Raw genomic sequence first — 23973 nt, forward strand, 5'->3', positions numbered from 1 at the left:
CTATAAATAAATTCTTTACCAACCCATAATATATACACATGATGCCTTTACACATTTTCATTCACCCAGTTTTCCCTGGATTGGAGAGCTAACACAGTTTAACTCTTGTACAATTTCTTTCTATAAAGTATTTAATTCGCCTGAGGCACTTTGAGAAAACTCTTGCGCTATTTCGGGGGGCAATTTTATATCGTATTTAAACGCCTCAAATTAAGTTCTGTTAAAGTGTTTTTGTCTCTTGTCTCTAAAATACCCATATAAAACATAATTTAGTCCGTCAGCAGTAATTATATACATAAAACTTCCAAATGGTTTATTTATTTTACAGTTCCGCAATTCATTCACCAACGGATAGTTTTCGAGCAAAATTTCCGATTTTGCGGATTCAATGATTTCGTAATTAGCGATAATTTTTCCTAAAACAGCAACTGTCTATAGATATACCGAAGCAAAAAAAAAAAAAAATCACTCCATCCTAATGTATATATCTTGGACATACTTATCACAGAGGGTACAAGTTTACATTACAATGAACAACTGATTGAAAATTAAACGAGCACTAGTACAAGCATTACATTACACTCTCATTAAGACCTGTGTCCGGCGACCAACCCCAGAAATATCTCAAACAAAGGAAGTGTAAAAAACACCTCCGAAATCATCCAATCCTACTGGTTGAATCCTTGATACAAATTTGCAATCGAACTCGGTTAAAAATAGAACCACTAGCCTACTAAGTAGCAATATGTTACGAAAATTCTCAACCATAACTTGGAGCTACTATACTATTAAAAATATTTAAGATTTAATTACTTATTGTAATGCTTTAAATAAGACAATTCAATAAATAGAGAAAGAAGTAATCAAACATGCAGAGAAAAATGAAGAAATTGAAAGTTAATTTGAAAGAAATCACGTCTCATATTTAACTCTTACTTGTTTAAATGTCTTTTATTATATTATAACGACTTCTTATAAAAGAAAGCAAGCAAATTGTGGACATACATATGTAATTATAAATATGAAGATTTGCATTATATCGAAGTGGGAGCTCTTTGATGTTGGTTGATATTACTATGAGCACACACGAACATATGTGTGCACATAGGAGTGTCGAATTTCCTTTACAATAAGTAGAGTTGCCATATGTTTGTGAATTAAAAATGCATAACTAATTTCTAGCTAATAATTCTTTATTGTGTTATCAATAAGGTAAAATAAACAAGTAAGGAAAGGCTAAGTTCGGGTGCAACCGAACATTTTATACTCTCGCAATTTATTTAGAGATTTACCTATATTTTTGGTGGAAAATTACCCTTAGGCACTGAGTTCTTCATGTTTGATATCAGGGGCCTTGAAAAGTCATGGTTCGATTTTGACAATTTTTCCACAAGTGATGTCACTGCTCAAATACAATATTTGTGTAAAGTTTTATTTCGCTACCTTTATCGGTTCCTTATGTATACATTATAAAGTGAACGAATCAGAAGGATTCAAAATTGAGTTATATGGGAAGTAGGCGTAGTTGTGAACCGATTTCATCCATTTTTCACACGTGTCATCAGGGTGCCAAGAAAATATTATATACCGAATTTCATTGAAATCTGTCGAGTCGTTCTTGAGATATGGTTTTTGACCCATAAGTGGGCGACACCACGACCATTTTCCATTTTGTAAAAAAATCTCAGTGCACCTTCTTGCAAGATATATACAAAAAGCTATTTGGGGGCGGGGTCACGCCCACTTTTCCAAAAAAAATTACAGTCAAATGTGCCCCTCCCTAATGCGATCCTATGTTCCAAATTTTATTTTCATAACTTTATTTATGGCTATGTTATAGGTCTTTATGTGTTTTTGGTTATCGTCATTTTGTGGGCGTGGCAGTGGTCGGATTCCGCCCATCTTCGAACTTAGCCTTCTTATGGTGCCAAGGAACACGTGTTCCAAGTTTCATTAAGATATCTCAATTTTTACTCAAGTTACAGCTTGCACGGGCGGACAGACAGACGGACAGACGGACGGACGGACAGACAGACATCCGGATTTGAACTGTACTCGTCACCCTGATCACTTTGGTATATGTGACTCTATATCTAACTCGTTTAGTTTTAGGACTTACAAACAACCGTTATGTGGACAAAACTATAATACTCTCATAGCAACTTTTGTTGCGAGAGTATAAAAATATGTGTTTACCGAATTTAAATTGAAAACACTTAATGATCTTTCAATACAAAGTCCCACCATCGACAAAAGAAAAATACCGGGGCGAATTCTTTTAAAAGTAATAAAGTAAATTAGTAGCAGTTTGATTGACTAATATCCTAAATGATTAAATCGTTGATATATGTAATCGTATATGAAAACTTTAAGAACCAATAAGTTGATAGAACTCGAACTATACATAAATGAATTGTGGGTATATTTAACTGCTTTCGTAACCACTGTAACCAAAATTATCGAAATCTCAACTAAAATTTCTACTGTAATCAATTAATGAACTGCTATCGAATATGAACCATTGAACTGCTGTGATCGAACTGCCAGTATTTACAATTTTCATTGATCGCAGCTGCTGATTTTTCTTTCACAGCACTAACAGGTTCGTGAGGATCATTTCTCCTAGCAGTTTGCAATTGCACGGTGTTTTAGATGGATATTATTTATTTACCGCCCCTTTCAAGCTAATGGTGTGGAAAATAATTTAAGAAACGGAGTTAAATCACGTCTTCATCATTGTTGAATACTCTGGCAACAATGTTTCTCATGTGACTATGAAACCGCAATGTGAAAAATGAATGAGGTTTTCTTGTCAGCTGAAATTGTGCAGTTGTGGGTTTGATAAAAATGTCTATCTTTGAAATAAAAGATATTCCGAAAGTAACGTTGTCTTATATTCATATTATATCTAAACATTTCTATAAAGCTTAAGCATGTATAACTATATAAATTATTGGTAATATAGACCATATTGCAAGTGTGCAAAAATATTACTATCGGTGCTGTTCTACTGGAATAGCTTATATGATTTGTTTTAATACATTCCGAAAAATGTATAGTAATTTTACTCTGTTGTATTGTATGTATTGTATGTTGTGTGGATGCAAAATCAAATCTCCCAAGTTTAAGTAAACTATTTTTTTCGAGAGGATTTATATAATTTAAGCGATTTTAGTGAGGCTTAAAAACTTGAGATATCTTAATGAACTACGGTACACATATTGCTTGACACCATGAAAGGGTTGGTATTGCAGATGGGAGAATCGGATAATTGCCACGCCAACAAAATGGCGATACCAGAAAACAGAAAATAACTAAGCGATAAATAAAATTATTAAAGCAAAATTTTGTACAAAGGATTACAAAGGGAAGGGGCATGTTTTCATGCAATCTTTTTCCAAAAGTAGATGTGACCCCGACCGACATGGGTCTTATGTATATATCTCCAAAACTAAATAAGCTATATCAAACTTGCTGGACATATTTCCCTTTAGTGTCTGATTATACACCCTGAAATGGATGAAATCGGATAATAACCATGAACAACATACAAAGTTTAGTTTGGAAATTACTAAATTACTAAATGTGCTTGAATTTATTTACGTAAAATGTCTGAAACACTGAATTAAAAAAAAAATCTTAAGTGGCCGTTGTGGCGTCCACTTTTGGGTCAAAAACCATTACACAGGAACAACTAGACCAATTTCTATGAAATTCGGTACATGTTACTTACTTTAAACCGTGATATTAATGATGGGCGAAATCGCTTAACAACTACGCCTACTTCCCATATAACACAATTCTAAGTCTATCTGATTCTTTCACTTTACAATATATAACTCAAGAACCAATGAAGACAACGGAACAAGACTTTACACAAACACTGTATTTGAGGTGTGGCATTACTCACGAAAAATTGTCGAAATCGGACCATAAATTCTTAAGGTCCCAGATAATTTATTGTTAATCAGGGGAATTCCTTTTCTTCTATTAGAGTGCCTCTGTGCCAAAAATGGTTAAAATCGGATCATAACTTTCTATAGCTCTCATATACCTAGAATTACCTATTACCGGTGTGTTATCTTAATAAAATGACATAAACAAATTTCAAGAGTATAAAATATTCGGTTACATTCGAATTTAGCCCATCCTTACTTAAATCCTAAATTAAATGTTTCACAAAATATAAGTAAAAATAATTGTTCGTTTTTCACGATTTCAATATAGATCAAATTCATTGAAGATAACGATATTCTGCAGTTGTGTCATAGCAACTTACCACTTCGTGTTTCCAACTCTCTCGCTCGCTTGTCACAGTTCCACTTTTGCAACCACAGTTCTAACCACTTTTCACGTAATGATCTGTGATTTGGATGCAAGCACACTAATCTCCTTGCCTCCATCTAAACGAATTATAGAGAAAAGGGGCTCAACGAAGCTGCACAGCATACCTGCTCGCATGCAACACCAAGAGCACACTAAGTAACTCGCTGCACATTTGCACAGCGAACAGCTAATAATCGGCAACAACCAAATGCATAGGCAACGGTAACGAATGTGATGCCGTGTGTGTGGCTTTTAGTAGGTGTTGTGTGACTGACTGAAAGTGATGGTGTCCATGGCAATGCAGACATCAGTCAGAGGAGTGCGGCAAGGGGTGCGCCTTGGCATTAGATGTTGCTACACATTGCTCTGCAGTCGATGCTAATGTGATGAATGCTTATGATTGCCAATGCTGCTTACTGCATACGACCATATCGCATGCCGCACTTATATTTGATACTTGCGAATTGCATACATGTTAGCCGATACGCTTGCAACAACTAAAGGCGCCACAAATGCCAAGGCGGTGTAAGTGAATATTAAAAGTATAGAAATTACACATGATAAGTGCGAAGATTGCAGCAAAGAAAAATGGTAACAAAATTATTGTCTAATTAATATACAATTACATACACATACATACAAATGTACCACTGCATGCACAAATGTTCCTATGCAATTGGCGGGGGCATAAGCAGAGGCTGGTAAATCAGTGCGGCCTTGTTCGTTGGCAAAGACAATAAAACCGAGTTGCATGCCCAGTCGAGTGTTTAGTCTACATCGCATTTTGCCACAAAATACGTGCGCGCTCGAGTTCTAACGTCACAAATTCACAGACCAGTCAAAAATCGGTAGCTTTGACTCGAACATTGTCCGAACAAGTGCTGTGACAGTGTTGAAAAGTGGTGGCGCATGTGCAGCCACGCAATCCAATGTCAAGGACATTCGCGTTGAAATAACGGGCAGCCTAACTATTAAAAGTACTCAAGTGTTTGAGTCGTGAGGAAAACAACAACGAAAAAACATACACATACAATCAGAGAGCATTTGCATAACCGGTAAATCAAAAAATCCAAACTCGGCACAATGTCATATTCGAGCAAACGGGCGCTCGCATCGTTGGCATTCTGTTTATGGCTTGTTCTTTGCTTACAAATATCCACTGTGCGATCGGCATTGCATTCGCGTGCGTTAGCATCGGTTGATAGTGCCAGTGATACCAATGCCATCGGTGAAGGCGAAACAGAGACAGAGGAGGCCGAATCAGTGACGTCTAGTGGGCAGAGTTATAAAAGGCAACAGCCTGCCCGCCCGAAGTCAAATGTCAGCGTGAAAAGGGATTTTTCGGAAAAAATGTCATGGCAATGTGCCAATAATGCCAGCTGTCTTCATAAACTGGCGAGTGATATGCTGCAAGCTTACAAGCACGGCGAGACCATTAGCTTGGGTTTCATGGATTTAGCAAAATTGCCGCCGGTGGGCGATAAGGACAAAGAAAAACTCGGTAGCGTCGGAACGGGTCGTGGCATTTCGAGTTTTGTTGACTTTATTAGCGGAAATGCAATACGTATTCCGGTGGGGCCGATGGTGTTCAGCGTGCAACGTGCAGAGGATGATGGGAATTACATTGAAGTTGCTTTGCTGAAGAAGGCGAGCGGCAGTCAAGGTAGTGTTGTAGTGTAGGTGGTTTTAGGAGTAAAAATATATCGGTTATTAATATGGGCGAATGTGATTTATTTATACTCAATATACAGTGTGAGGTTGGGTAAACGTGGGAAAAATAATTCCCCAAAGAAAATTATCCAGGAGAAAGCAAACAATTCGCGAAATACAATTACTGAGAGAAATCCGAAAAATAACTAAATATTCAACAATTTTAAAGCCCTATTGGCATAATAAAATTACGTGAATTTCCTCCGTTCGAAAGGTGACTTTTAATGTATTGGAAAAAGATTGCATGCATTATGTGTGTATTAAAAAAAAAGAAAATTACACTAATAGTTCAGTTAAATTATAAAAATAATCATAATTGTGAAAAAAGTAACCGCATTATGGGCTTTTATGAGAATGAAAAAATAAAAATCTGTTTTAACAAAATTGTTGTAGAATAAAGAAAATATAATATTTTATTATTATATAACCAATTAAATTTATCATTAAATATTCTTCAGTCAGTCAGTTCAAATCAAAAAGAATAAACTCGAAATTATTCACTTTAGCACAGGAAAGAACATTTTCAATATTCATTAACGCCCTTATGCCCGAATTAAAATGGGCGAAGCTAACATGTTTTTTAGGACAGATATACATATATTAGTCTCAACTCAAATATGAAGTGATAAAAATTTCAAAGTCCTATGTATCCTGCTTCATTAGTTACAGGATGTTGCTTATAGGCACAAATTAAATTATTATAAATAAACTAAACACTTTTCTCATGAATTTTTTTTAATAACTCTCTTATCTTTGCTTATTTATATAGTTCAATTTGTTTTAAAATAAAACTATTATTTTTATGTTTTTGAACACTTTTTCCTTAACCACTTTAGTATAACTTTTTTCGCGAAACCGATTTTGTCAATTTCTCTATGCGGAGAACTCTTACTGAATGAACACGTGCACAGCTTATAACAAAAAATGTAACTGTAAGCTTGCACAACACATACGTCTACATAATTGAAAAAACCACTGGTCAAAAAATTTAAATAACGAGAATTAGAAGCCGGTAAGTACTTGCCTATAGGCAACATTGGGCATGAAATGATTAAGGCTGTACTGCTCTCTATAAATGATTTGGTGTGACAAATTTAAATACGATTTATCGATTGAATAATAGATTACCAAACTATCGCTTAATACGTGTTTATTTGAAAAACATAAAAAAATTTCATTGCAAAATATTGGTATTTATCAAGATCTCACTGAACTCATTTCTTTATCAGAAGCATTTCATAACTTTCAGTGTTTATACTCTCGCAACATGTTGCATCGGATAACATTCACATTTCAAAAGGTTTCTCGCCTTCAGATATTTATGCTTATTAATATTATATAAATTGGCAACCATAAATTGTTTTAAAGCATCTGAGTTTAACATTGGTCAATTCAAATGAAAACCCTTTTATAATTGGTTCAGCCTTTCTCTTCAATATACAACGAATGTGAAAAAATTTGGAGGCGATTTTGCCATTACAAAATTTAGTTGGAGTCCAACGATTTTACTCCATAGTATAAACAAATTCCCCTTCTTTGATAATAAAACGTAAAAGTTAATAAATTTTCGAGGATATATTTCTAACGAGTTTCGAGTTAGAGAGACTTCGAGTTGTAGAAGGTTTCAAAAAGCTATAAATTATAGATTTATACACACTTTTATGTATTAACTACGCATAAAGCTTTAAGTCCATATATTAAATCATGTATTCTGTAATTTTGTTTGTTTTGATCTTAACGCTTGTATCTCATTCATTCAGCTTCAGCTTATTCTGTTGAATATATATTATTATATTATTTAGTTTCAAAAATAGTTTCATCAAGGCGTAATTCCTTTCAGTACAAAAACATTAAAAGTAACCGCATTAACATATTTCCTGCCATTAATGTACTTTTGTATGGATTATCAACAAGTACCTAAATATAAAATACGATGGAAAACTAAATAATAATTTTTTTTTTAAATTTTAAGAATATATACATATACGGGGAGGTATTATTGGGTATTGGTTACACATGAAATAATTGAAAAACCATGCCTGAAATAATGCGTGAGTTATTTATTGAAATAGTAAATAAGCTGTTGATATTCCACGTTGTTTATTATCGGAAATATAATCCGATTTAGCCAATTTTGATACTATATTATAATGGTATAGAGAATGTTATGTATGAAAAGGTGGTATAGTTACTGACGACAAAGTGCAGTCTAAGAAATACATATACCATGTTTAATCAAGATATCTCAAATTGTGACCAAATTAGCTCGATATATGAACATATTATGCAACATGTTGCGGGAGTCCTAAAATCGCTAATATATCAAAATGTCTTAGTATTCATATTACTTCCCATAAAGTAGATGCTAAGGTGTGTATTCAAGTCAAATTGCAAAAACTAAGTAAAACTAAATTTATTTTTTGTATGTTATTGAATTATGCGTCGCAAACACGCTCATCACACTAAAGCTAACAACACTATGTAGAGCTTATATGGCCTACAAAAGGTTATTTATCTGCAATACTACGGAGTTGTGTTCTATATATACGGAGTGTACGATGAGGGATGATATGTTAAAAGATTATGCATTGTAAGCTAGAAACTCATTTATCCAAAAGTTAGATATTGCTCACATATAAATAAGAAATATAGCTAAAGCTTTTATAAGGAGCATTGATTATGTACAACAAGTCTCTGACTTCTTCGGGGAAATATTTTCAGGTGTTGTATAGATTTTTTATCAAAATCAATCTAGTTTTTTATATTCATAATATTAGAGCAGTTGGAAGGTATATATGTATCTGTACATAAAATTCGTTAGGGTACGGGGTCAGATCTTTTGAAAAAATGTAATACCACAGATGTCATTCTCTACTGTAATCTTATTTGATAAATTTCACGTTTACAATTTTGAGGATTAGTCATAGCACTTTACAGTTTTTCCCTAAACCGCATTGTGTGGGTGTGAGTTTTATATACCAAAGTTATCAGGGTGACGAGTAAAGTTCAAATCTAGATGCTTGTCAGTGCGTCCGTCTGTCTGTACAAGATGTAACTTGACTAAAAATTGAGATATCTTGATGAAACTTCATACACCATATTGCTTTCAGAGATGGCTGAAAGCGGACCACAACCCCGCCCAAAAAATGACGAAAACCGAAAACATATGAAGTGCCATAACTAAGCCGTCAATAAAGTTATGCAAATGAAAGTTTTATAAAATATCGCACTAGGAAGGGGTATATTCAGATGTAATTTTTTTTGGGGAAGTGGGCGTAACCCCACCCTCTAATAAATTTTTTGTACATTTCTACTAAAGATATTTCAACCATTTTTGTACATATCATGGAAAGTACTAAAAATGCTTTAATTCAGTAAGGAAAAACACTAGAAAACATATATTTCTTGGTAAAGATGGTACAAAAGGGCTGAACTTTGTATTTAGAATTTTAAATGGACGTGGATCTCCCAATTAAGTACCAGTGAAGATATCGAGACAAAACTTTGCTCATATGCTGCATATTCCGTATAAAAATCACCGAAATCGGACTATAACTTTTCAAGGCCCCATATATAGAACATGGAGACCTCGAAGTTTGCGGCTAACTTTTTATTCAAAATATCGAAATACTCTCAGATGTTCTAAATTAATTCAAAGCAGATATATTCCTTCTAACAATGTGCGTCTGTGCCAAAAGTGCCAGAATCAGGCCAATAATTCATCTAGTCTCCATATACCTATATATATAAAAATAGTTGAAATCGGACCAAGAATATATACTATACATAAAAATTTATCTAGTGGACTTATTCCGAATATGTGCGTTAAATTGTGTGTTATATTAACAAAATTAAATAGATAAATTGCGAGAGTAAAAAATGTTCGGTTACACCCGAACTTCGCTCTTCATTACTTGTTTTGAATTGATGTAGTGCCGATCTCTCATCTAGTGAGTACGGAACAGCTACTCGCCTTCAATAAAATCACTACTGAATTTATGGCTACAACGATTCTGTTAGATGATCGTAGTAGTGGTGGACCCTTTAACTAATCTACTAGAAAGTACTGAGCTCACAATATTGCCACAAAAGCTGTTATTTACCAGGTCTGTCAGTATCTTTACGCCCACAATATCTGAATGGGGTGTATGTTAGTTCTGCACTTAAGTGGAACGAAGCCATTCACAGGACAGACACCATTAATCTATACATACTTGTATATTATTACATATTTGTTTATACAAGTACCTTATTGGTGGATAGTTATCAAAATACATATGTATGTGCTACGTAGAAATATATTGAAATCATTGTTTAAATTAAACGCTTATATATGGAATACTGTTAATTGTGTTGTATTAATTTATGCTTAGCTGTTTATAAGACATTGTTTAAATAGCAGGCATTCAAATTTAATTATTGTAAATTCGTAGAAAATGTTATATGTACATATAACAAGGAAATTAAGTGAGCACGTTGCCTAAAGGTTTGTTAAAACCTTTTGAAAAATGGGTAATTCTTATGCAAATTTATTCTGGTTTTGTAAGCATCTCGAAATATTATATTTTGTCTGCCTTTATTTTATACAAATTGAATATACTCGTATATTCCTCAAATAGTTGTCATTTGAATACTCACGCCAATTTGACATTGTATTTGATAACACTAAAAGAGATATTAAATCCAAACAAAGTTTGCCTGTCCTTGATATAAGCCAAATTGTTAGAAAAAAATTGTGAAATCAACCCAAACCTTCCAACAGTCCACATATCTTAATATATTTCTGTACTTTCGACACTAAGCACACAGTACCGCATACAACAGTATGAATACCCCTTGTCATATAAATCTCTAACTCGAATTCTTATATAATCTACATTTTCTCTTAATTCAATGGTGTATAAAAGTTTTCGGTCAAACTTATAGGATAGATGCTATAAAATATAAAATTTTGATCTGAAAAAAATAAAAATAAAAAAATTCGTATATAAAAAAATATTTATAAGATTGGCGGAAAAGCTTCCATTGAATTAGGAAGAAAATTTAGATTATATCTTGACATTGGATTTTTAATTAGCATATCCATAATAATAATCTTTTTGAAAAGTAATTTTTTCGAACTTCGAATCCAAATATTTCGATTTTAGAAGCTACCTTCGAAAATCGAAGAACACTCTTCTTCTTACTTATGACTCAATCTCTCCGAAAAACTTTACTTTGGTCCAATACCAAGCCGAGTGTTGTACAGTGCAATTGATAAATTTAAATATTTTTACCTGCAGGTCGAGGTGGCCTTCTTGGTGGTGGCCTAGGTGGCGGTGGCGGAGGAGGTGTTGAAGGATTACTTAGTGGCCTAGGCTCTGGAATGGGCGGTGGCAACGGTGGTGGCGGTCTTATGGGAGGAGGAGGTAATGGCGGTGGTGGTCATCGTGGCCGGTTTCGAAAACAAAAGCAGGAAAAGGATAAAAAGCAATTCCAAATGTACATACCAATGTATTTGGCCGCAACCACCTTTGGCTGGACTATGGTAGCGGCGAAAGCTGTCGGTTTGCTGACGCTCAAAGCACTAGCCGTTTCCAAATTAGCATTCATAGTAGCTGCCATGGTTATTGTGAAAAAGCTGATGGATAATGCATCGGAAAAGTGAGTAACTGCGTGCATATATGAGAACACTGCTACACACATTTGGCTGTTGAGTTTACAGAAGTCTAATTAAATTCTCTTCACCGTATCGCAGAATGATGTATCAATTCCCTGAGCACTCGCCCTATATGATGCCATACAATATGGATTATGGCATGCATCCCGAAATGGCGTCGGGCGGGGAAATGTACCCTGCCGCATTGCAATTAGCCGCTGCCCCCATGCAGCACCACAGCGTTGGACATTCGGGTATCGAAAATCTCGCTGCGGAGAGCAGTTTACATCACAATATCGCCGAAATGCATAACGGTACGCAAGTGTTGGCGGCATTGAATGCCGTGCATCTGGGACCAAAAGTGAAGCGCGAGGACTCCTGGTTGGGAAAGTGTGAGTATTCTAAGCTTGGCAACCTTTATTGGCTGACCTTGACAATACGTCTGTATGTTTTCGCATTTCCTACCTTTCGGTTGCATTCAATTACAAATCCCAGTTGGTTGGCGAATGCCATTACGCCCCGTTAATAGTCCATTTAAGCGCACATTTCACAGGCATCCGTTTAAGCAAAATCGTTATAATGAATTTTTGATGCCCAACCAGAGTTGGCGCCGACGCAGTGACGCACAAATAGCCGAAAAAATTGCTTTGGCTGCAGCAGTGGCCGCAAATGAAGAAGAGGAACAGGAGGAGATGGAATTAGGCGAAGACGATATATTCAATGAGGAGGAGAATATTAAAGATACGTTCGAGTTTTTAGGCATGCCACTGAATAGAAAGAAGGGCAGTGGACATAACTTTTTATACAGTTAACCAGCCAAACATGCATACGTATGTATGTATATTTATGAACATTGTACATATGTAAATGTTAATTTGTCATATTAATAACGTCGATGTGTTATTCTCGAATTTGTAGCGGTCGATGAAGAAAAGAAATTTAAGTTCGCAAAATATGTATATATATTTTATACGGAGCTTCCCTTTCCTACTTTCCAGCTAGGTTACGTTAGTAAGCTAAAGACAGCATTATACTGCGTTCAATCAGGTTAAACACTATTATCCGAAAGAAAATAGTATTAGCATAAATAAATGTTATTTTTGACATTCGTTCCGTTTCAAGTGATTTCAGTTTTCATGTGAATGAAATGCACAATAATTTCAACGCAACAAGATTTTTATGAGTTTAAGACAAATATGGCATGTTTCCGGTCAATGCATTCACATTGATGTACGCGACTTTTCCTAGTAAATTCCTCTGTTATATGGTTTGCTGTTTAAATACATACATAAAATGCTACTTTTTACGCTCTTTTCAGCGGCAACAGCAAGCGTGGGTGTTAGGCGGCCACTAGTTTACAATTATGTACAACCGCATCACCCGTATTACCGCGCATAAACTGATCTGATGACTGACCCAAGCCTACCATTTTGTATGAAAGCTGCAACTCGCCTTCGATTTTGTATTTATTTAAGAGTATAATTACAAGTTATATTTGTAATTTATTAACCGAATAATTTTTAAAGCAATTATACAAAAATGTATTGAAAATACGAAAAAAAAAGACACGTTATGTATAAATATATATACTCCTCAAAGGTTTAAACTAAATGCTAATTCAGAAGGCTCTAATACACACATGCGTTAAATTTTGTCTAACTGTAAGTATGTAGACCAAGTTAAGACTAAATAAATACTGCTGAGCAATAAATGCTACAAAATAAAAAAAAAATAAAATAAAAATAAAATTACATATTAATTATATGAATAAATTTAGCATAACATAATAAAATAATTGAATACCATTTAGCAATAAGTAGGCTAAATGTACTGATGAACAAATATTTATAAACCGTTAATTGCGTACGAAAAAAATTATTAAATTAAAACAGATTACGTTTTTGTGTTTATTGTTATGTATGAAAATAATTTCTTAATCTTGTTTTTAAAATATCTCAGAAAAAATAAAATAAAATAATGTTGAAAGCTTCATCGTTTTATTTAATTTTATAATTTTAATAAATTAGTGTACAATAAATAATAAAATAAATATTAAAACTACATAAAACAACAATACAATAATATACAATATTCCTCACATAAAACCGTAGTTGAAATAAATAATTTAATAACAAGGTGCTAGTAAAATTAAATCGAACAAGTTTTAGTAGAAACAATGCGAATTGGTTAGATGTACCGTTCCATATTATTATTTTTCATTAATTGCATGAAAATAATATATTTTGTTGGCAAAATAAATATTTAATAGATATCTTTTATTAATAACACGAATAAAAGTCTATACTAATCATTTGTTTGTGTACGTATTCTTACGAAATATAGCCGAGCGAACAGGCTCAGCTAAAGTTGTTGGCTTTGGATTTTTACATTTTATTGCAGTTTTTCTGCAGCTGCTTTTCCATTATTTGTATAATTTTTTTTCTATTTTTTTGTTGTTTGGCAGTGCCTTACTCTCTGTACTCTCTGCATTAAATATTCTTATTTGTTTGTAATGGGTGCTCTTATATTTCTGTTCATAAATAATCGTTTGTACCATATAATTTATGTATTGACTTAGCTCTAGCTTGTGCTTAATGCACTTCCTCTGCTGGCATTTGTCCATTGTATGCCATATCCTGCGCTTCCTGTGCGATTATTTGGGCCGGCACTTCGGCCATGCCGTCTATGAAGCCGTTCAAAGCTCTCGCCCAACCCGAGCTGTAGGTATCGTGATGCGGTATCTCAACGATATGCTTCTTTTGGGACAATAACTTCTTCAATGCGATTATCACCGACAGCAGCAGTGCAATCTTTGAGACAATTAACGCTTTGCCCGCCAGCAGGAATAAACCTTTGAGCATTATGGCACCCACCATGCCCATCTTGGCCATCATGACCATCAGCATTGGGCCCATATTTTTCATCTTGCCACGTCCCTCTTCGAACGTCTCAACCGGACTCACAGATACGCCAAAGTTTAAATTGCCTTTGGGTTCGGTGGTGAGCACGAAGTCTGCATTGTCGGAAAATTTATAGCGCAGCGTACGTGAGCGTATAAATTTCCAAATTTTACCCGCCATCAGTAGCCCAAGCGTCTCATCGTCCGATTCAATGGAACGAGCCAACATTAAATCATCGTCGGGATCGTCCGGTATGGAGTCGATATCTCTGCAAATGAGAAATGCGAAATAAATTTAAACTAGTGTAGATGTCGTTTGTGTCTATGTTTAGGAAGCAGTATATTCCCTTGCACCGCTTTTTTGGTTTACGTTTCATCTTTGACTAAAAAGCATGCAAAGTCATCTACCTCCACCACTTCCGCTAAATGTATTTATTGCTTACCTATTTTGTGAAACCCTTAGATTTTCATTAATATCGATTGAAGACTTTTTAAATATTCGATTCATGTATACAATCAGTTTGAGCATCATACACGAATGATTATCCCTCTGACTGCACTTTATGTTGAGTTTACGCAGGAAGCCCTCCTCCAGTTGATTACGATTCACAATGGGAATCTGGTGACAAATTAAAATACAAGAGAATAAAGATAAAATAGTGTTATCTCATAATACAAAAAAACGACAATAATTTATGTATCTAAAGTTTGAAATTATTTAATATCACTAAGTGTTTAACCACTAAAGCTGTAATAGGGTCATCCCATGTGATTGACAAAAAATAAATTATCATAAAGAAAAGATACAGCAGTTGGAAGAAGGAGCTGTTCGAAGCGCTCAGTTGGCAGCTGGAAACTTTGAACGCGTTTTTCTTATAACAGTGTTTTTCAAACTTTCCTCTCTCGTATCTCAAAAACGGCTTGACCGAATGACTTGAAATTTGTTAGGTACATTCAGCACATGTAAATGCATGTACCGCTCTATTATTAAACTAAAATTCCAAAAACTTCGTTTTTCTTTTTTAATTTTTTCACTCGATCGTAGTGCGTCTCATTCTCATTCATGCGTCAATCAACCGGAATCGTGGAGGAAGTGCGAGACCATCCTTCGAGGCGGCAGTGTTCAGAAAGCTGTAACTCATGTTCTATACAATATTTATACATGTTCTATACAATATTTATTTTAACAGAGTATTATAGTTTTGTTCACATAACGGTTGTTTGTAAGTCATAAAAGTTAGATATAGAATTATAAAATAAAAATCATCAGGTTGTATATATATCAGTTAGATATAGGGTTATAAAATCAAAATGATCAGGATGCCGAGACGAGTAGAAATGCGTCTGTCTGTCCGTTTGTCCGTCTGTACGTGCAACGGATAACCTGAGTAAAACTTGAGATATCTTAACGAAACTTGGAACACATATTCCTTGGCCCCCTGAAGAGGTTGGTTTCGAAAATGGGCAAAATCGGTCCACTGCCACACCCACAAAATGTCGAAAACCAAAAACACATAAAGTGTCATAACTAAGCCATAAATAAAGTTATAACAGTAAGAATTGGAATAAAGGATCGCACTAGGTAGGGGCATATTTCGATATATATTTTTTTGGGGAAGTGGGCGTGGCCCCGCCCCCAAATCGGTTATTTGTATATATCTCGCAAACCAATGAAGCTATATAAACTAAACTTTCTGCAGTCGGTTCTCTTACGTACCCCACCACACACCATGAAAATAGTTGAAAGCGGATAATAACCACGCCCACCTTCCATGCAAAGGTTAGGTTGAAAATTACTAAAAGTGGGTTAACTCACTAACGAAGAACGTCAGAAACACTAAATTTTACAGAAGATATAGCAGAAGGAAGCTGCACTCAGATTTTCCACTTATAGGTCAAGAACCATATTTCAGGAACTACTCGACCGATTACAATGAAATTCAGTATATAATATTTTCTTGACACCCTGATAACACGCACAAAAAATGGGCGAAATCGGTTCACAACCACGACTACTTTCCATATTTCAATTCCATCTTATTCCTTCACTTTATAATGTATACATAAGGAACCAATGAAGATAGCGGAATAAAACTTTACACAAATAGTGCATATCAGCTTCTGGCTCTGGAAATCGGACTATAAATTTCCAATGCCCCGGATATCGAACATGAAAAACTCGTTGCCTAAGAGTAATTTTTCTCCGAAAATATCGGTAAATCTCTCAGATATTTTAATGTAATTCAGAGGCAATTTTCTTCTTTTATTAATGTGTCTCTGTTCCAAAAATTATTAAACTGGGGTCATAACTTTCCATATACTTATTATAGGTTTTTCAAAAATACTGTGGGCTTTATTACGCAAATATGGGTTAATATGTGAGATATCTTAGCAAAATTAAGTAAGCGTATAGTCTTGGATATAGTGTATCTTAGTGGTGAAAATAAGTGAAATCGGTTCAGGAATTCCCTCTGTCCTCATAGATCATATATAATGATTTTCGGACATTATGCCGAATATATGGGTCAAATTGTTATAAATTGCGAGAGTATAAAATGCTCAGTTCCGCCCGAATTTAGGCTTTCCTTAATTGTTTATCATTGCCGTTTTTGTACATATGCTATTTTCTTGATATGTATAAGTGGAAATTATGGGTTACGTAGGCAGCTATGTCTCCTTTTTATTTTCAATTGCATATTTTATAAACTACTTATCCGAATATTAGCTTGAGTTGAAATGTTTATGCTCTCTACATTCCTCAAAAACAATATTTCAATTTTTGTTTGTGCAATTATTGATTGCTTAGTCCGATTGACAATTAATTTGGATAACTTGTTACATGCACTTTTAGATATCATTATTTATTTATTTAATGACGTACATTATTCATAGTGTACTAGCAGTAGTACATTAAGTACAATGATTTCCACAAGAACCTTCCTATAGTGACACTGTTATCTTTAATGTATGGAAATAATTTTATAAAAATTGCTTATTCCTTTCTAAATTATATTGATGCGATTCCAAAACAAGGGATTTTCCATTAAAATCAACTATTAAGTTGTCTGTTATCATATTTCTAATTAAAAGTAAGCTAATTTACTTTTTTTATCTCCTAGGATATTCTTAGCCTCATCATACCATAGCGGTTTAATGATTAAATATCAGCTCACTTTATTAAAGATACGTCTGACTATTTGTCAACACAGAAGTTGGTTTCGTTTTACAATAATAAAATATATATTTTTTTCATTTAAAAAGTGTTTTCAAAAATTGACGAACGTTCTTTCTGAGTTGTCTTCAGAAGTAAGAAGAGTTTTGATAATTACCGCATTTTCACTGGAACTGATGGCGGGTGTAGCATGCACAGAAACGATGGTAAAAAGTGTTATTACACCGAACGATATGAGCGCTTTCATTTTGCAATTTCTGTCAATGTGTTTTTACCGCAAAGACAATATCCTTGAGCACAATACACGTTCTTTTCGAATATTTTGTAGTCTTCTCTCCTATCTAGCTCACTGTTCTCCACAAACGCTCACACACACACGATTACACCGAATACACCGCACAACTGTACTTCCGCTGCTACATATGTGTTTAATTTGGCAGGACAACAAACGTATGTGTCGCAAGAAGACTCAAAAACTACTTAACAAGGACAAAAGCAAGTAAAGTTCGTAATTAGTGCGTTAGTCACTTAATTGGCACTGGCAAACGAATTGTATGCTTTTCACAGGCGCACTTTTAATCCTTCAGTTTTAGTCCTTTTAGCAGTAAACTATGCAATTACACACTTGCACCTCGAAAGTTTCTGTTATTTGCTCCAAATCACATTGACACTGCACGAGCGGCTAGAATACGATGACATCGTCGTGATATCAAAAGACCTAATGCGAATTTCATGCCTGTGATTAAGATTTTATATGCACTACTAAGGCGCATGCGGTAAGCGACTATCCACGTCGCTGCTAACTTCACTATTGCTGCAACTGCTAGGCTAAGCGGGATCAGACTGCTTGTTGTAGTTGTTGGAAAACCCGATGCGCGGCTTAGTTGCAGAATCCCAGTTAGTTAGTTGAATGAGTGATATTCCAAAGCAAAGCAAGCACAAGTCGGCGGGTATGTTGCAACTAAAATAACAACGGGTTCAAATTTGAACAACAACGACAACAACAAATGCAACAACTTGTTTACCAAGTGCAAGGAATGAGATGCAACTGCCACTGTTGTCTTTGCCAAAGTCGGTGTTGTTGTTGTTTGTGTGTCTTGCACATTGCAACGTGCAGCAAATAAATCAAGAGCGAGGCAACAAATTGGTGGAGTAGACTTTTAGTTTTATTTTGTTGTTGTTATTCTATTGGCACATGTATGCGGTTAGTCGCTTCTACTTGTTTGATGTCTTTGACCAAGTTAGGCGGTGAACGACTTCTTCCTAACACTTGCCACAAACCGAACGTGCATCACACTTTCCACCTAACCCATCCTCATGCATACATATGTATATACATGCGAAGATTAAGCATCGCAACTTATAGCGCCTATAACAGTCAGGAAACCCAATTCCCAACACTGATTTCCATAGTGAAAATTTAAAATTTTCTTTAATACCGTTGCTTGCGGTTCAGCGTCATTACCCACACACTCGTACATACTACCTATGAATATGCAAGTCGTTAAAGCGCACACGAGCTGCTGCCTTGTTTACGATTTTCACTTTATTACTACAGGTCGACGGCGGTGAGCATTTGTACGTAAACATTTGCGCTTCTGCCTTTTTTGTTTACAGTGGAAATTGCCACCACAGAAAGTGCAACACTTTCCAGGGTGGGAAAATTTATTGAGAGTTATTTACGGTACATCTTCGTCTTTCTGCATAATTCGCAGTTCACAATTAATTGCTTATGCTATGAAATCCGTGAATTCCACATTTTCGAACTGATGCTCTTCTATAGTTAAAACTACTAAACTACATTGCAATTAGTGTCAACCAAAAGCACATCGTACTGTACTGTATAACGCCCACACAAACTACGAATATTTGAACTTTTCAAGTCCGTATATGAGAACGTCAATGGCTATGGCTTTGAGATATATTAATGAAAGTGCATCTTTTTCTGATAATAATGTGTTTTGGCATCAAAAACGGATAAAAAAAACATCCAAGATGTTAATTGTGCGATTTGTGTCAGGAATTCATAACAGTCCCGTTTCATAATAGCTCGAAAAGATTATATAACTGTGTAATTTGCTCATGTAAATGGAGCTAAATTCATCTCTTCCGTGTTTTAATTGTAAAATGTTGATTTTTCATTGTAACTACGCCCTCTAACTTACACGTATTAAAAATTATGCATAAATCTGTTTCGTTTCTGACCAATTCGAACTTAGTTAGAATTTTTATTGCGAACTGCTTTGAGGGCACAAACACATGCATCCATCTCTCTCGTATATTTAGGTGTAAAAACTTCTGAGAATACATAATATGATGATTCATCAGAAACACTCTCCGCATCGGTGTTGGAAACAGCACTTCTGAGAAGGGGAGCCGTACATTTCTACTTTGGCATACAATTTTCTTCAGATAAACAATAAAGTACTTGATGAACGGTTTTCAATTTGGGCAAAAGTCGTGGATGCACTCTAAACGTATGTTTCCGAATTTAATCTCTCCCTTTCTTTCTTAAATAAGAGCTTCTTCACCGTTCGAAAAAAAAAATATAATTGAATCATTGCTAATTGTATTTGTTGTCCAAACAAATTCGAAAAAAGAGAAAAGTTAATTCCTTAAGAGTCTAATTAAAACTTTCTTCGAAGAAAATAGCAGATTTTATCAGAATTCAAAGCGATATCAATTATTTCTCAAACTTAAAAACATGTTAAAAAACCCTCGACATTTTGTAGGAAAGCCATTTTTTCTCATAATGAAGGTATTTTTGTAACCTTTGCTGCGTCAATAAAATGATTCATAATTTTTTTTTGGGAATTTTTGGCAGCCCAAAGTATTAATAATTTCATTGAAACTACTACTTGTCCCTAACTTTCGAGCGTGCTTTGTGTCCTTATCATACAGAAAAAGTGATCGGCATATTCTTAAAACAATATAGTTCTAGTAAATTTTATAATACGCTTTCAAAGTGAAAGTTTTCCATTATTCCTTGTATTCTTAGAAGTGTGGCTATACAATACGAAGAAAAGACAGTTAGATCATGTTAGATCCGATGCTGAGTTCCATCATTTCTACAGTGTACCAGGCCAAGTAGATGTCCATCTCATTTACTTTTTTCTCTTTACCAGCTATTAGCAGCTGTTTATAGTAGTGTAGGGTTTCAAACTGCTTTGATGGCCATTTTCAGAACACTGCTCGCAACATGTTGCACAGAGTATTATGGTTATACTCTATTTAGATAGAGTACTCGTATAAGAATATATTTATTGTTTAGGATGACGAGACGAGTGGAAATCCAGATGTCTGTCTGTCGGTCCGTCCTTCCGTGCAAATCTTGGTACACATATTAGAATTATTAGATCATGTGGAAATTATTTGAGAACAAGTCTGGCAACAAAATAAAGAACAATTTACTCTAAAATGTAATAAAGAAAGTTTAAGAATCATACATGAAATATACTAATACGAATATCATCCATAACTGGCTTGAGAACAAGAACATAAATACCAATGATACCAAAGCTGATAAAGAATCTTCATTTGAAAACTGGGTTAAGTTGCAAAGAAGAACGCTATGAAGAAATTATCAAGTATAGAATAACAACTATTCCATTAAGTAGTCTGGAAAAACTGGTTGAATAAAAACTGAAAGGATTCAACATTGGCACAACGACACGCAAACCCGCCATCACATCTCCTTTCGGCCCAGGAATGCGGGCATGGAGAGCACAAGTCGTTGCTACACTCGCCTTTGTTATTGAAACTGCAATTAATATATGTTTGTGGAGAAAATCATTAAATTCAATAAAAGTAGTCTGCGAGGATAGAAATAGCAGTAACCATTTTACACATTTGACAAGCGCACAACTCACCAATCTACTAACAGACTGACTGACATATTGACTAGCTGATAAGTTGCACAGCTGCGCTGCCATTTAAGCATTCGCTTCATATACGCGCAAAATGCCATGTTTGGAGTTGTGGCAAATACGGCTAATGTTGCATTGTAGCAATTTCACTACATATCTCTAATCGGCATTCGGCGGTCCCTCCACTGCGCCATCCAGCTTGCTGAGCAACTGCATTAAACACGCGCCACCTTGCGAGCTAGTGACGCTGTCAGCGCATAAACACCAGCCGCCAGCAATTGTTGCAGCCAGCTTTCTTTCGAGTAATGTTGCTTGGCTGTAACAACAACATTAACAACAACAATGTGGTCATGACCATGGCGGTCGAACAACGTTAAGTGGCGACCGTTAGTGGCATGCAACTTGTGTTTTCATACAAACAGTATGCTATACAAGCGTGCGCTTGGTGGTGCGCCGTTAAGTACCTTCAATGGTAAACATTCAACGCTTTATGGCATTAAGTTTTCACGCGAGACACACTCATGCCAACAATAACAACTTTGGAGGCTGGAAATCGATTTCTGCTAACGATTCGGTTGATGCCACTTCCCAAGCATTGTTGTAATATTGTGGTTGTTTGTTTTGGCAACATCGTGCTTTGAAGTGACATGCATCTTGAAGAAGAGTAGTGGATCCAAGTACCAAAATATTTATAAATTAACAAGTAAGGAAAGGCTAAGTTCAGGTGCAACGAACATTTTATATTCTTGCAATATATTGCTATATTTTTATTAATAAAACACACTGATACCTGAGAGATTTACCGAAATTTTCGGTGAAAAGTTACTATGGGGCACTAAGTTCTTCATATTCGATATCCGGGGCATTGAAAAGTTATAGTCCGATTTCGACAATTTTTTCAGAAGTGATGACACAGCTCATATACAGTATTTGTGTAAAGTTTTATTTCTCTATCTTCATTGGTTCCTTATGTATATCTTATAAAGTGAAGGAATTAGATGGACTTCGAAATTGAGTTATATAGAAAGTTGTAGTGGTTGTGAACCGATTTCATCCATTTTCCACAAGTGTCATCAGGGTGTAATGAAAGTATTATATACCAAATTTCATTCGAATCGGTCGAGTAGTTCCTGAGATATGGTTTTTGACCCTAAGTGGGCGATGCCACGCCCATTTTCCATTTTGTAAAAAAAATCTGAGTGCAGCATCTTGTGAAAAAATTGTCGAAATCGGACTATAACTTTTCCATGCCCTATATATCGAATATGAGGAACTCAGTGCCTTAGGATAATTTTTCACCGAAAATATTGCTAAATCTCTCAGATATCTTAATTTAATTCAAAGTAAGTCTTTTTCTTCTAATAGTGTGTCTTTGTACCAAAAATAGTTAAAATCGGTTCATAACTTCCCCTAGCTCTCATATTACTAATTATAGGATTTTCAACAATACGATGGTCTTAATAGTTTATAAATCGGTTAATATGTGAAATATCTTAGCCAAATTAAATGAGCATATAATGTTAGATATAATATATGTTGGTGATAAAAATGTGTGAACTCGGTTCAAGAATTACCTCAGCCTATGTACTATATAAGATGATTTTCGATTTCCTATTGGACTTTATGCCGAATATATGGGTCAAATTGTGTGTTATCTTAATAAAAATATAGCAATAAATGGCGAGAGTATAAAATGTTCGGTTGCACCCGAACTTAGCCTTTCCTTACTTGTTTATTATTTATTAATTTGTTTTATTATTTGTTTTTATCTTAATTAATTATTGACTTATTTTCTTGTTCTTCATATTAAAAGCTAAAGGTATATGCGAGAGCCCCACTTTTCAGAATCAAAGCCATTTATGTTTTGTGGGTGTTTCTAGTTTTATAAACGTGCCTCTGTGGAAAATGTCGAAAACGCCCAAAGACCCAACCGTTGGCCGTAAATGGTTTAGACAGTATTTGTTAGGAATATTTTTATCGACTAAATGAAACATGGTAAAACTTTGGAGGTTCAGCAGGATACAGTTAGGACAAATTGTTAAAACATGTGCTTTTCAGCTCGTGAGGTACATTGTTGGCAAAAAACATAACGATCAAATAATTTCTAAGGTGTCAAGACTTACACCAGATCATGCGATTCTTTTACTACATAATACTTAAGTAAGTGTCAGTATAAAAACTTAGTGCTGTATGGTGAAAACTTTTACCGGATGCTAGCTGTAGAAGCTGCCTGGAGGAATACGAGGTGGAATCATCTTATCACTTTCTTCTGGAATGTCCCGCATTCGCGAGATCAAGAAATATATTTGTCGGATCTCACTTTTTCGAACAACCGAAAATAGAAGTCAGAAATCTGTGCAGC

General features: G+C 35.0%; 2 protein-coding genes across 2 annotated transcripts; one reads left to right on the forward strand and one right to left on the reverse strand.

Annotated features, from left to right (window-relative positions):
* The first annotated feature begins 5095 nt into the window (after nucleotides 1–5095).
* On the forward strand, nucleotides 5096–14142 carry LOC105212389 (uncharacterized). The gene is made up of 4 exons (XM_011184331.3): nucleotides 5096–5989; nucleotides 11319–11679; nucleotides 11774–12066; nucleotides 12993–14142. The coding sequence occupies exons 1-4, from the start codon at nucleotides 5410–5412 to the stop codon at nucleotides 13070–13072; spliced, it is 1314 nt and encodes a 437-aa protein (XP_011182633.1). The 5' UTR covers nucleotides 5096–5409; the 3' UTR covers nucleotides 13073–14142.
* LOC105212388 (uncharacterized) lies at nucleotides 13650–18485 on the reverse strand. The gene is made up of 3 exons (XM_011184328.2): nucleotides 17903–18485; nucleotides 15017–15192; nucleotides 13650–14842 (listed from the first exon to the last, which is right to left on the reverse strand). Exons 1-3 carry the CDS (start codon nucleotides 17990–17992, stop codon nucleotides 14266–14268), a joined length of 843 nt encoding a protein of 280 aa, XP_011182630.1. The 5' UTR covers nucleotides 17993–18485; the 3' UTR covers nucleotides 13650–14265.
* Between the last annotated feature and the right edge of the window lie 5488 nt (nucleotides 18486–23973).

This window comes from Zeugodacus cucurbitae, chromosome 2, assembly GCF_028554725.1.
Source record: "Zeugodacus cucurbitae isolate PBARC_wt_2022May chromosome 2, idZeuCucr1.2, whole genome shotgun sequence".
In the NCBI taxonomy this organism is placed as follows: Eukaryota; Metazoa; Arthropoda; class Insecta; order Diptera; family Tephritidae; genus Zeugodacus; species Zeugodacus cucurbitae.

What these genes read in the sequence shown, in the direction of transcription:
- LOC105212389 (XM_011184331.3), top strand. Translation starts at nt 5,410, where the DNA reads ATGTCATATTCGAGCAAACGGGCGCTCGCATCGTTGGCATTCTGTTTA. An exon ending in GAAGGCGAGCGGCAGTCAAG is followed by an intron (nt 5,990 to 11,318) that starts GTAGTGTTGTAG and finishes TTTTACCTGCAG; the next exon opens with GTCGAGGTGGCCTTCTTGGT. An exon ending in GGACTCCTGGTTGGGAAAGT is followed by an intron (nt 12,067 to 12,992) that starts GTGAGTATTCTA and finishes CGCTCTTTTCAG; the next exon opens with CGGCAACAGCAAGCGTGGGT.
- LOC105212388 (XM_011184328.2), bottom strand. Translation starts at nt 17,992, where the DNA reads ATGAAAGCGCTCATATCGTTCGGTGTAATAACACTTTTTACCATCGTT. An exon ending in TCAGTTCCAGTGAAAATGCG is followed by an intron (nt 15,193 to 17,902) that starts GTAATTATCAAA and finishes ATTTGTCACCAG; the next exon opens with ATTCCCATTGTGAATCGTAA. An exon ending in CTAAGGGTTTCACAAAATAG is followed by an intron (nt 14,843 to 15,016) that starts GTAAGCAATAAA and finishes TCTCATTTGCAG; the next exon opens with AGATATCGACTCCATACCGG.